At 44.3% G+C, this 14,549-nt stretch overlaps 1 protein-coding gene across 4 annotated transcripts in view; it reads left to right on the forward strand.

Moving 5' to 3' along the window:
• The window catches only part of Frmd4b (FERM domain containing 4B), a 332,706-nt gene that overhangs the window by 208,519 nt on the left and 109,638 nt on the right, over nt 1–14,549 (forward strand). For all 4 annotated transcript variants that reach the window (XM_057768449.1, XM_057768432.1, XM_057768440.1 and 1 more), the window contains one exon: nt 2,065–2,157. In XM_057768449.1, the coding sequence (XP_057624432.1) occupies nt 2,065–2,157 (93 nt within the window). The remainder of the gene's footprint in view (nt 1–2,064; nt 2,158–14,549) is intronic.

Consider the following 14,549-nt stretch of genomic DNA (forward strand, 5'->3'; position numbering starts at 1 on the left):
AGTAGCTGTGGGGAGGGAAAGGCCAGGAGGCTAGCATGGACTTTGAAATGTATATCAAGGGTTTGTGAGTAGGAACTGGGGGACATGAAGGCCAGCATGGGCTTGGATGTGCGACCACAATTGCATCAATGGAGAGCCTTGTCCCTTCTGCTGGAAGCCAGGAGAATGACTACCTTGAGGGTGGGAGGGACTTTTTTCACACATTCCCAAATAATGCTGGCTTTTATCAGACCTGACTGCCAGAAATCTTTCTGTAGTCCAGCTTGAGCTCACTTCTAGACACATGGACTACCTGAGACCTAAGAGCTGATAGAAAGCATTTGCTCACTGAAGAGTAGCTGTTATCATTTATACCGTTACTATTTGTACCCATTTTTCCTATCTGCTTTGTTTCAAATACTTGAAGGATATTATGTGTAGGTATGTTTGGCCTGCATGTACGTGTGTGTGCCATGTACAGAGGGCCCATGGAGGACAGATGGCGTCACTGGAATCCCCAGAAGTGGAGTTACAGGTGATTGGTTATGAGCCACCATGTGGGTGCTGGAAACTGAACCCCAGATCCTCCACAAGAGCAGCCAGTGTAGTTCTCTGCCAGACCATCTCTACAGTCCCTTTTCTATCTACTTATATTGAATGGCAGCTTGGAATTTCCTGAGTTTGTCTTTTAATTATTTATTCAAGGACAAAAATAGACTAGAACATGTTTTCTAGTTCATAACAGATTTTGCTGGAATTCAACACCCCTTTCCCACCCCCCAGAAGTGGGTTCTGAAACTGGATTTAGTGTAAGAACATTAGAGCAGGCTCTAAGATGGATGGGCCAGTTGAGCAGCCTTGGAAATCACGTAAACAATTCACAGAGCGTGGAATCATAGAGGTCAAGGTCTTGAGAGAACTGTTTATACCTGCAAACTGGTGAGGCTCTGAGGTAAATAAATATTTAAACATCTGTAAGTCATGTGTCCATAGAAATAACTCTAGAAAGGCCTGACCTGTGCATGCATTGAAAACTGCAATGTTGGACTTGATGGAAAATTTCCTTTTTCATAACTTAAACATGTTGCATTTAACCTTTCATATACAGTTAAAGATTAATTTAATTTTGTTCAATGTCTTAATCTCCCAAAGCACTATTCATTCTTGTTCTCTCAGTTTTTCTTTAAATATGTGCATGCTATATATATGGATTTCCACTGGTTAAAAAAATGGGCAAGCAAAGGATGGTAGAGCAAACCTGGGCTACAGCAAGGCTCTGTTTCCATAAACAAAAAGCACTATAGGTAATAAATTATACTTACTGTTAATCACTTAATTAAAAATTTAATTTTATTTTATTGATTTTATTTGAAACAAAATCTCACTCAATATTCCCAGTTGGCTCAGACATCTTGTATAGACCAAGCTAGTTTTGAACTCACAGAGATCCATTTGCCTCCATCCACCCCATGCCCAAGCGCTAGTATTGAAGGCATGCATCACCATGCCCAGGGAATCTTGCTGTTTTAATTTAAGGTTTTTGTTTGGTTGGTTGTTTGGTTGGTTGGTTGGTTTTTAGAGACAGGGTTTCTCTGTGTAGCCCTGGCTGTCCTAGAACTTGATTTGTAGATTGGACTGGACTCAAACACAGAGATCTGCCTGCCTCTGCCTCTCAGGTGCTAATTTCAGATCTGTATCCAGGAAATTGTTCCAAGCAATTTTGTGAGCAGTCTCACCAGCTTGTTTTATCACTGCATTGCATTTCTCTGCATACATTTAGATTGTTACTTTAACAATACCCTATAGATATACATGTTATTTCCAGACTTTTAGCTATCAAAGTGAGTGTTTTCAATGTACAGGTTATTCTTCAAATGTGCAAGTTCTTCTTGGCAAACTCCTCCCATTGCAAACACTAGCTCAGAAGTAGACAGGTTCAATAGGTTTGAGAGAAATGGTTGAGGTGGCCTCACCGCCTGTGGTATCCCTGCCTGGCATGCAAGTACGCTCTTTCCAGGCAGCTTTGCCAGCACTGTGTGTTGCTGAACTTACCATGCCATCCTTTGCTTTTGCTTCTTCTCACAGGGGTCAAGAGAACTGGCTGCAGCTAGACCACAGAGTTCTGGAACATGATTTGCCTAAGAAGCCTGGCCCAGCCATTCTACACTTTGCTGTCAGGTACGTGTGGGTGCATCCAGCATTCACCTCCTTCTTTTGGTTTTGTTTTTGCTTTGTTTTGTTTTTATTTTTCAACGTTCCTATTCACCAGAGATGGTGAATAAAAAGAGAGTAGACCCCTTGAGAACATGACCACGTGAAAGAGATTGTCTACTGTCTCGGTTACCATAGATACTGTGTAGATTTGTTTTCTTTAAAGATAAAGGAGGGAAGCGTCTTGCTTTATCCCTCAAAGAGTCTTAGATTAAATGTAATACTGAGAAACCTGAGAGATGTATTTTACTTCTTAATTCTGAAAAAAAAATTTATTCGGTAAACTGTTAGGATTCCTCGACTCTGAAATCTGAAACATTTACTGCTATACTTTATGTTGGAATAATGTGGGCTAGAGATGGGGAAGCAATTGAGTTTGACACGATTCCACGTCTTAATTGACGTGGAAGATACAATGCAAACAAATCCCCAGAGAAAGAACTCTCCTAACGCCTCAGAGACCCGAATTGCTTCACGCAGAGACAGACAAGGGTAACTCTCACAGCTCTTGCAGGCTCTATGAGCTCTGTTTGGGGAAGTCCCTTAACGAGGTCCTGAAATGGATGCATGTAACTGAATCAGGGATTTCTCAGAGCTGGCCCAGGAAAATACTGTAGCATTAACTACTATCAATCTAAGAGAAAAGGAATGCCTGAAGACTGGCCTTCCGGCCCCTTCCATAGCTTAAGATACCAAACATTGCCAGTGGAGCCCAAAGCTCCTTCTGTGGTAGCCCTGCCCCCGCCTGAAATCTAAGAAACAGCTTTACATCCAATTTGTTCGGCAGGGAGATTTTATTTTCATAAAACTGGTTCAGATGCGTCAGCTGGGAAAGGCACCATCTACCAAGTGTGACGGCCTGGGTTTGATACCTAGAACCTCCCCGGGGACAAAGAAAACCTACTCCAACAGTTGGGCCCTGACATCCACGTGCGTGCAGCCACACACAAAATAATAAGTGTAAAATCACTTTAAGCTAATTCAATCAGAAGAATAATCTAAGATTAAGTTTAATTTTAGTGAAGAAGATACATTTTATTTTATACTATGATGTTGGGAACCCCATCCCTACCCCTTCTTTACCCCATCTTCTTTTCTTTCCTCCTCCTTTCTTTTCCTCTCCCTACCTTTCCTTCTCTCCCTCCCTTCTTTCCCTCCTTCCTGTGATGTTGAGGCAAAGTAAGTGATGATACCATTTTACAAATACTATTATCATTCATCTGCTCCATGGAATTCAGAAGCACAAAAATACTGTATCTCACCTCTCACCTTTTTTTTTTTTTTTTTTTTTGGATTTTTCGAGACAAGGTTTCTCTGTAGCTTTTGGTTCCTGTCCTGGAACTAGCTCTTGTAGACCAGGCTGGCCTCGAACTCACAGAGATCCACCTGCCTCTGTCTCCCGAGTGCTGGGAATAAAGGCATGTGCCACCACCGCCCGGCTAAGAATCTCACCCTTTTTTAAAACTGTGGTTCTTATGCAAACTAACTACTGAAAGTTGCTGAGTCTTAGCTTGCCTGTGGTGTGTTCATAGCCCTGGGGTGAGGGAGGGGAGCCTTGTTCTTGTTGGTGTTCATTTTCTCAATATTTCATTTTGGGGTCTGGAGAGATGACTCAGTAGTTAAGAGCACTGGCTGTTCTTTCAGAGGATCTGAGTTTGATTCCCAGCACCCACATGATGGCTTCAAACCATCCATAACTCCAGTCCCAGAGGATCTGATACTCTCTTCTAGCTTCCATGACACGTGTCACATAAAATTAAATTTTATGAGCTCTGCATGGGATTTTTTTTCTTACCCTTGACCCTATTTGTTGTTGGTTGGCTTTTAATGGTGCTGGGGTTTAAATCCAGGGTCTTGTCCATACTAAGTCTATATGCTCCACCACTAAACTGCGTCCCGAACCCCTAAGAATTTTATTAATGCCCAAGAAGGAGGGCACATAGAGATGACTTGTTTAAGTGTTAGTCATAGCTGGAGAAGTGCCCACGGATCCTAAAGAAAACCTGGAGTTTACTGAAACACGGTGACGTGAGGCCTGTGTGCCCAGGACAAGGGAAAAGGTGGAACATCCAGAAGCAAGGAGAAAGCTGCCTGCTGGCATTGAGCAGGAGTCAGAATGCGAAGGGAAAGTGGTTCCATGCCAATGAGGTGCCAGTCCATGACGAGGTTATCACTGTGGACAGTTCAAACTCGGATAAAGAGAAGTTCCTCTCCACCAGCTTCAGCCTCCACCTCTCCTTTCAGATTTCCACCCCAGAGCAAACCTGGCTGGGTTGTTTCCTGGCTTGTGGTTTGTATCTTACTAAGGAGAGAGAAAGTTCTGTTTCTTTGCTCTTGCATCCTACAGCTGTCCTACCCCCAGTACGCACATGGGCTGTTCCTGGCTATGCTAAAGTCTGGGCACCCTCAGCATTCCTCCGCATTAATCCTTGTGTGCGCAGGGCATGTTTCTGCTGTGTCCCAGATCAGCAAAGGCATTGTGTCTTCGGACAATCTTAACAAGCGTCATTTGTTTAGTGACCACATTTGTATGCCTGTTTTTGACAGCTGCTGTGGTCAAGCGTGTGTCTGAAAATTCCACAGCACAAACCCTGCCTTCCCTTCCTGGCTGTTGTCCTTCACAAGGCCACGCTATCTTTTCCAGCAGGTTCCTGGGATTCCACAGCAGTTGCTGGCTTGTTCCTGGGGCTTCAGCCCCTACTTAGCGTGTTATCTCAACTGTCCTGTAACCACTTGGTGTTAACTTTCTCCTCTCTGCTAACGTATTTGAAACCCTTATCAAGGTTTTAATGATTCATGTAATTCATCCTCCCAACAAGACAGTGATATCATCACAGCCTCTATTATTCCAATTAAGCAGCTGTTGTTACTCTGGCTAAAGAAATGGTAAGGCAGGATAGAACTCTCTGGACCCTGAATGGACTTCACTGAGGTCACAGATTGGAGGATCCAGTGCGGGGACAGCTAGAGAATGACTTTTGTCACACACACTTGTTTGTCTGAAGGTCTCACACCTCCAATGAAAGAATACAGAATTGTTGGTGACATTTCTATCTGAGGAAAGAGCCCGTTAGGTTACCTGCGTTGACTAGAGAATGCAAGCAGGAAATTCCAACAAAAGTTAAAAAATAAAAATTTATAAAAAAGCCTAGGTATGAGGATACTCATTTGTAATACTAGCTTCAATGAGGCCTAAACATGTGGATCCCTGGGGCTTGCTGGTTCTGCTTAGTGAACTCCAGGTAGTGAGAGAGACTGTCTGGGTGCTGGTAGAGATAGGGAATATTATGTACGCACGCGTGCACACACACACACACACACAACGTGGACAGCCCCCTAAGGAACAACATCTGAGTGTGACCTCTGGCTTCCACGTGCATACTCACTCACACACACGCTGACAGTCACACAAATGCAACCAAAGGTATTACGTGACTGATATAATCTTTGGACACTGTAAAGCTATCTGAAAGTCCAGAGGTCTTTTATGCATGGATAGCAGGTAATGTGCTGGGGTACAAGTATAGGGATATCCTCATGCATAGACAGCAGGTGATGTATGGAGGAGACACACAGCACAGGACCCCTCCTGCGTGGGTGTCAGTGACATACTGGGATACAGAACACAGGGCCCCTCATGCATAGACATCGGGTGATGTTCTAGTGTACAGAGTACAAGGGCCCTATCTAGATGATGAGTTAGCACACAGTCAGAAAAGATCTCTTTCAGTGTCCATGCACGTCACTGTTATTCTTAATGCAAACAATTGGAAATACCCAAATGCTGGCACTAGAGATAGGTTAAGCGAGTCTGGCATCTCGCAGCCAGCTGTAAGAAGGGGATATGAGCATGCATATGCTGTGTTTCATTTCCTCCGGAGGGAGTGCTGGGGACCAGTATCATCATTTTTGGAAAAATTGTCAAGCTATGCACTTGCTCTCCCCTTTAGAAACAAAGCCTCCACCTCAGTCCCGGCCCTGGTTCTGCTGGTGTGCCCTGGACAGGGTTCTGTGGCTGAGCCCCTCTCTCCTTGTCCCCCCCGTGAATCACAACTTCATTAATTCACTGTTCTCAGGATTGTCTTCGTCTGCCTTGTCTCCCGGGAGCCTACATGATAAGGCAGGTTGTGTCTGAACAAATAAGAATCAGCGTGTATTTATAACGGATGTGAATAGATCCTCAAGAGGAGATTGGGATTTCTCTGTTACGTTGGTACGTTTTAGAAATATTCCAGGGGCAGGAAACCATGTGAAAGGAGCTACACTGAACCTCAAATAAACATTTTTCCTTTCCTTCTTTTTCTTCATTATTTATTGCTCTGCTCAGTAGATACAGCCATGCATGGGGAAGCAGCTCTGTCACCCTCAGCTGAAGGTGGACAGCCATCCCTAAGTTAATTGCTGTGCCCATTCATCTGGTAGTTACCAAGTTCCTACCCTGGTCTTGTGCGGGTGCTGGCGTTGCCATGATAAGTGGTAATGGCAGTGTCCTGCTCTCCCACCCACTGGGAGGACATTGGCACTAAAGAAGGGAATGTGTAGGGTCTCTTTTGGAAGAGATTCTGGAAAATGTTTTCAGGATGGAGAACAGAAGTGTTAGTGCAGCCGGGCTGCTGGGTGAATGAGAATGGTCCAAGACATCCTACCGCAGAAGCTGTTATCGGCAAAGAACAGGAGATGAGGCGAGGAAGTATCAGATCTCGGGGGGAGGTTCATGCCAGGCCAGGAGAATAGTCAGTAAGCAGGCTGGGCCGTGGGAGCATGCCTGGCAGGGAGCTGTGTGTCTGGAGAGAACCCAAAGGCCAGAGTGGCCTCGACGGCAGCTTGGAGTTCAGGGGCAAAGCACTGGACTCGGGGGCTTTAAGAGAGTGATTGTACCACAGTCTCTACAACAGACTCACTGGGGCTCTAGTGCTGAGTGAAATGGGGTGCAAGCGGGGTGGGGTGCTGGGAGAAACCAAGGTAGGAAGGAGTCGCAAAGGTCCAGGAAAGAAGTGAGAGACGGGAGGAGAGTATGCTGCCTCCCACACTCCCGTAACATGGAGATGACAAACGAGACCTTCAGCAAGGACTTGTGAGAATGCAAGAGAAAGCGAAGATGTAAACTGACTTCACAAAACCATCTGCAAATATAAAAAATCGTGTCTTTTTTTTAATTTTAGGGTTTATTCAAAAAGAAAAGAAAGAAAAGAAACACTGTTTGCTTTCACTGAGAAGTTTCCTCTTTCCTGTAACGTCACAAGCACTGTAGGCCACGGGCTAAACACTGAGCGTGAGTTGTCCCATTCACTCCTGAGCTGGGCATTGTTGTAATAAGAGCGGCGGGGCTGCGTCCCTGGCACCCGGCCGCCCGCATGGCTTAGCTTATGCCCCGAAATAATTACACGGAAACTGTATTCTTTTAATCACTGCCTGGCCCATTAGTTCCACCCTCTTATTGGCTAGCTCTTACATATTGATCTAACCCATTTCTAATATTCTGTGTAGTACCACGAGCTGGCTTACCAGGAAAGATCTTAACCTGCGTCTGTCTGGAGTGGGAGAATCATGGCGACTCCTTACTCAGCTTCTTTCTCCCAGCATTCTGTTCTGTCTACTCCGCCTACCTAATTTTCTATCCTATTAAAGGGGCCAAGGCAGTTTCTTTATTACTTAACCAATGAAACAACAGATAGAAAGATGACCCACCTCCATCATTTCCCCTTTTTCTGTTTAAACAAAAAATGGCTTTCACTTTAACATAGTAAGATTACATATAACAAAATAGTTATCAAGCAAGAATTACAGTTACAATATTTATATCTATTTTATCTTTTATCATAATTAAGGAAAACTATAACTATAACTAACCATTCTTCAATTCCATCAAAGACTCCAGAAGGATATAATATTACCTAAGCAAACAAGAAATCCAAAGTTCTAGAAATGACAGAGACATCTCACTGCCTGACAGTCACCCAAAGTTCTTTTGTACCATTGGGGCATCCATCTTCAGCCTTCAGGCCCATAGTATCCAGCAGACATTTTCATCAAGCAGGAAATTCCAAAGACAGTTCAGTCACTTTTTGTTGTGTCCTGCAGAATGTCTTGCAGACTCTTTCATGAGTCAGGAACCCCGAAAATCCATCTCACCTTTAGGCAAGTTCAGCAGTCCTTTTTCTGCAGGTTCTCTGTGTCCAGTTTATGCAACAGTCCAGGCAAGAGTAGTTTCTTGCCCAAATGGCTATCAAACTCCATAAGGAGCCTCTTTAATGCCCATCTTCCTCTTGAAGTAGATTGGTGCTGCCAGGAGCAGACGTGTCTCATTATCATGAAAAGCCCTAAGTTATTAAAACATTAAATGCCATGTTCTGTAGTCTTTGAAAGATATGAAGAATGCCTATCTAATTGAAATATCTCTATATATCTAGAAAATCTAACTAACATGACTACAAGCTTGACTATTATTGATGATTATCCATTAACAACCTATATTTCCTATTTTACATTACATTTTTAAATGAACTACATAATCACAATACCTTAATCAATATCAGAAATACATATACACATAACAAAATTGACTTTATAATCCATACCAATGCAAATTATTTATATCTATATCATATCCCCCTTTAAATGTAAAAGAACATTTATAAACCATATTTGGGAACATGGGCGCAGTTTTTCCTTTCCAAACTGCTTCCTGCTGAATGGGGGCGCTGTATTCAGATCTTTCATGGTGTAACCTGTGTGTCAGGGTCATCTCAGTCGGCAGTTGAGTGAAGTAATTTTCTGAAGATGTTCACAGCAACCTTTCAGGAGGGCGTGGTCTATCATACCATATCGGGATAGACACAATCCACAGAGTCTCATCCTCTGTGAAAACAAAAGAAGACCCTCTCCAAAGCATCATATCCTTAGACCCATATTCTGAAATCATAATACCCTTATATCCATTCTGGTTTAGCTTGGCAGCCCATATAATGAAATGTCTCTCTGCAGTTAGCTCCTTTACAGTCAAAAATTTTAAAGAAAACACAATAATACAAAGAATCCAGACTCTCTGTGAATTTTCCATTTTTACGTGGCTTATTTTTCTTTATTTCTTTTAATCTATAACTATCTGTACTCTGTCTCTTTAAAGACTTTACCCCTTTTTTTAAGACATTAACTTTATTCTTTATATATTTTTTTTCTCTCTCTCAAGCCTACGTATATTCATCCAACAGTGTCTGAATCTGATCCATTGTGAATCTGTAATTTTTTTACTATCCAGGAGCACTTTGTTTTGCGCTTTTAAATTACTAAGCCCTTAAGAATCTAAGCTGTGACATTCCTAGGTCAAAAACAGGTACTGCCTGCTTGCCCCGCCCAGTCCAACATGGTGGAGCCGCTCATGCCTCTGATCCTTGCACTTTGCATCAGTAGCATGGTGGAGCTGCTTGTGCCTCTGAGCCGCAGCACAAAATGACTTCCTTTTAGGCACACAGCGAGTCTAGTTGCCATCAAACAAATTGTAGTACTTTACTCCAAATGATCCATTCAAAAGCTCTGTCTCCTGCAGGAGCCAGACAGAGATCGCAATGGCGGCACAGCCCAGAAAGCCGGCATTTTAAAACAGCCAGTTTTTTCCTGTTGCTGAGTTAGGACAATTTCTTTGCCGCACGCAACCCACAAACAGCAAAAAGCTGTCTTAAATTCTCTTTCTGTGTCCTTTTTAAGCCCTCTCAGGTTTTACGTGGAGTTCATTAGCACGTTGGGTGCCACTCTGTTGTAACAAGAGCGGCGGGGCTGCGTCCCCGGCACCCGGCCGCCCGCATGGCTTAGCTTATGCCCCGAAATAATTACACGGAAACTGTATTCTTTTAATCACTGCCTGGCCATTAGTTCCAGCCTCTTATTGGCTAGCTCTTACATATTGATCTAACCCATTTCTAATATTCTGTGTAGTACCACGAGCTGGCTTACCAGGAAAGATCTTAACCTGCGTCTGTCTGGAGTGGGAGAATCATGGCGACTCCTTACTCAGCTTCTTTCTCCCAGCATTCTGTTCTGTCTACTCCGCCTACCTAATTTTCTGTCCTATTAAAGGGGCCAAGGCAGTTTCTTTATTACTTAACCAATGAAACAACAGATAGAAAGATGACCCACCTCCATCAGGGCATGGCAGTCCTACCAATGGAAATGTAAATGAATCTCTATCTTATACCCTGATGCAGAAGCAGATCTGACACAGGATGCTTCCCTAAGTGGGAAGAGTCAGAGAAGCACACAGCGTTTAAGATTTCAGCATTTAGCATTTGCACCCCCGCTTACAAAGCCTTCAAGATATATGTTAAATGTTTGTATAAGGACCATCAAGACTGCTCAGTGGGTTAAGGTGCCTGCTGCCAAGCCTGACTTCAGTCCCAAGGGTCCACGTGGTCGAAGGAGAGCATAGGCACTCACAAATTATCCTCTGCCATGTGTGTGCACACACACTAAATAAATAGGTTTTTGAAATGAAGTTCAAAAAATTATGCTTATGACCCATTTGTGAATGGACGGCTATAATTTATGAAGGCGAGCCTTCTTCATGTGAGTGAAAACTCCCTCAGACTTCTGGGGATTTCTCCTCCCAGTCTGGGGGTTGCTATCTCACAGCTGTAAATTATCTTTGGCAAACATATGCCTTTTTGGTAATAGAGCCCAGATGTGAGCATGTGAAAAGCTGATAGTGCATGAGCCATTACAAGCTTGATTTAAACAGAAGTGCAGGGCCTGGCCTGACCTCACTGGGAAGGCTCCCAATCCCTCAGGGGAGGGCAACAGGGCTGGTACAGGTTGGTACCACCTTGATCCACCCACTGGGACCTCAGTAACTTTCCCAAGCCTTAGCCCCTAAATAGCTCTTAGGTTCTCCATTCCGTGTGTGTGTGTTTCTCCTCCTTTCTTTTCCTCCTCATAGTTGCTTTGTCCCAGACTATGCAAGTCCTCCCTGTGGCACCCCAAAGCATTGTTAGGGACACTCAGGACTGAACATTCTTCAGCTTGAAGGAAAATTCTGTTAGGAAATATGAGAGGAAAATTATACCTTTTTTTTTTTTTTTTTTTTTTTTTTTAATGGCTGGGAACAAGCAGCCTTTGAAAGCCTCCTGAACACTTCGTGCTTTGCCATCTCATCCTCTGGCCTGCCTTCAGAAGTTAGGCCTCTGCAATGAGATGGACCAGCTATGGTTGTATTTATCCTCCAATACCAGCACTCGGGAGGCCAAAGAAAGAGAATCCTGAGTCCAAGGCCAGCCTAGGCTGCACAGCAAGATCTTGTCTCCAAATATTGAAGAACAAGAAATGAGTTTTACTTTAGGGAGCATCATGACCACAGCAGTGGTGGCTGGCAACTGTCTGAACTGCAGCTCCAGGGCAGCTGGCAGCCCTACACAGGCACACATGCAGTCACAACACCAATGCACATGAAATAAAAATAAGCAAATCATTCAAGAAGAAAAGGGAGTTTCAGATGTTAGTAAGGGTTAAATTTCAGAGTGGAATGATGTTGGTGATGAGTTGTTGACATCTCTTTAAATTCTCCCTGCAATGGATAGCAGTAAATTACTGAACAAACCTTGTTTTTTAATTCAAATACAAAGAGTAATAAAAAGAAACCTTGGCTGTGACAGGATCACGTGAATTAACTCACAGCCATTGAGGAGGTGGGTGACAGTAACAGGGCAATAGGAACTGTTAAAGAGGAATGTGATTTAAAAGTCCAGAGGAGGCTCAGACTTAGCAGAGGGTGGGCGGGGATGTGAGTCTTTCTTTGGCCCTGAAGTCAATCCCTTCTGGATTTGAAGCATCCCAGCACCTGGGAGTAACTGTGAGCCATTTACTGTCTACCATGACCCTGTTAGTGGCCAGACCAATTTGGAACCCCCAGGTGGTGTGTGTTGGTTTCCATTTGTGAAGTTACACTATCCTAATTCAAGTTCAAGAAAGACACAGAATCTCAGCTCATTTCCAGTCTCAAGTTTCTTAAGTTTCTTACAGATTTACATTTCTGCTTCTTGATCAAATAAGCAGGCTGTTTCTGACTACTGTAGCCAGCTTTTTAAAAAAGGGCCAGAGAGGAATACCTACTCTCTCTCTCTCTCTCTCTCTCTCTCTCTCTCTCTCTCTCTCTCTCTGTGTGTGTGTGTGTGTCAGGCCAATGAAGAAAGAAGCCTTAGGATGCCATAAAATAAAATAACTAGTGTTGTGAAGGGTAGAAGAAACCATAAAATAAAAAGTTAAAATGTTAGGGCCAGTGACATGGCTGAGCAAGCAAATGCCCTAAAAGCCTGGTGACCTGAGTTTAACCCCCAGAACCCATGTAAAAGTGGAAGAAGAGAACCAAGACTACAAAATTGTCCACTGACCACCACATGCACACTGTAGTGGCCCAAACAACACACACACACACACACACACACACACACACACAGATACACACACCGGAATAGCAAAGATAAACTTTTCAAGTTAAATGTGTGCTCCTTTGTGTAGGGTTTCCCAAGAGCTGGTATTTGGGGCCAGGTTGTCTTTGGCTGGCTATAAAGTGCTGAGAAGCATTCCTGGCCTCACCCACTGCTGCCAACCCCCCTAAACCCCAAGCTCTGATAACCAAAACTCCCCATCCACATCTCTCATTCCCCCACCATGGACAGCAGGCTTTCCCACACTCCTTGCTCCTGTCCCAGCTTTTTTACTTCTCAGCCGTGTAGCTCTTGGTAGAAACAAAACATGTCTTGCTAATCTGGCGTGAGGGTCTGTTGAATCATCATGTGTTAACAGTGAGGGAGGCTTGCCACGCATGTTAGGTGTTTGTGGGTTTTAAACCACAGACTCTGCCTCCATGTGCTGAGTAGAAAAAACAGCCATTAGGTGATATACAGCCTTTCACTGTGGAAGATTTGAGGCTGTCTGGCTTGGGTCTGACCCAGTCCTCTCTGCTTGGGGTGGAGGGCCTTCGCATTTGTCTTAATTAGTCACCCAACCCAGCTGGCCTCTCCCCGTCAGACATGCCTCCCCTGCTTCCCTTCCCAGACAGATCCTTGCAAAACCTTAGCCTCTGCTTGCCCTCCGGAGGTTGAGAACACCCTGCTTTGAAGACACAAGCACTTAATAAACAGACCCTGGGGATGCTCATTCCTGTCCCCTCTCAGGTCACAGCAAGGTCCTTACACTCCTCACACAAGCCCTTCTAGAGAGTTTGGAAAACTCAGTCTCCTTTAAGAAGAAGGGCAAGAGGGCAGGCTCCTACAGGCTCAGTTGATGTCCTGTCTGGCTCCCCTCACCTGTCTGGAAATGCAGGAAGGAGGAAGAGGAAGAGTGTAGTTTTGGCCCTAAGCACATAGGAGAAGCAGAGAAAGCTTCTCTTGGGAATTTTCCAAGACTGCTGCCCTCACAGAGATGAAAGGAGGCACACTGGGCTCCCTTCTGTACTAGGACTGTGCAGCAATTGAGAGAAAGAGTTGCACTTGGAGACCAAGATATGTATTTACATTTCAGCCCAGCCTCAGCTTGCATGGTGAAGGTGCCCTGACTGCACTGAAGGGTCGGTACCATCAGTAAACAGGGATCAATTGCCCTGTTCAGAATGTAGATCAGGAGCTGATGAGACGCTTCTGAGGCATTTGCCCACATTGAATTCTGTCTGTCTGTGTGTGTGTCTGTCTGTCTCTCTTTGGTGTGTGTGTGTCTGTCTTTCTCTCTGCTGTGTGGTTGTGTGTCTCTGTCTGTCTCTCTCTGGTGTGTCTCTGTCTGTCTGTCTGTCTCTGGTGTATGTGTGTATGTCTCTCTCTCCTCTCTCTCTCTCTCTCTCTGGCGTGTGTGTGTGTGTGTGTGTGTTCACATGTGTAGGAGCCTCTGGGTAGGCAGATACACCTAAAGTGCTTGGTAATGGAGGCTGGAAGACAGCAAGCACTCTGCTGAGTGGGCTATCTCCCCAGCCAGAAGGAAGTTCTTAAAGTTATCCACAGCCGTGTGGAGAAACTCGAGTGAGGCGCACTAATCTGGCTCCTCCTCTTGCCAGTCACCTACTTGGTTCTTGCCCACTTTACCCCTTTAGAAGATTGTCACTCAAGGACAGTCAAGACCTTAGTAAAGCCAGAGAATATACTCACATGAGGTGAACATAAGTGATGACTGGCTAGGCAGCCATTGTTTGCCATATTTTCCCATCCTGTTTCACGTGGAGATCAGCTTTAAGATGGTAAGCAATTTAGAATCAGCCTAGGCCACATGAGAAGGTCTGTTCAGCCTGGCTACACGTTTTGTGCACCCCTGCCATGTAATTCTATGCCATATAGCATATGTCACCAACTGTGCTTGGCCCATGTCAGATGTTATGGAGTTCTGAA

The sequence above is a fragment of the Chionomys nivalis genome, chromosome 1 (assembly GCF_950005125.1).
Source record: "Chionomys nivalis chromosome 1, mChiNiv1.1, whole genome shotgun sequence".
NCBI lineage: Eukaryota > Metazoa > Chordata > Mammalia > Rodentia > Cricetidae > Chionomys > Chionomys nivalis.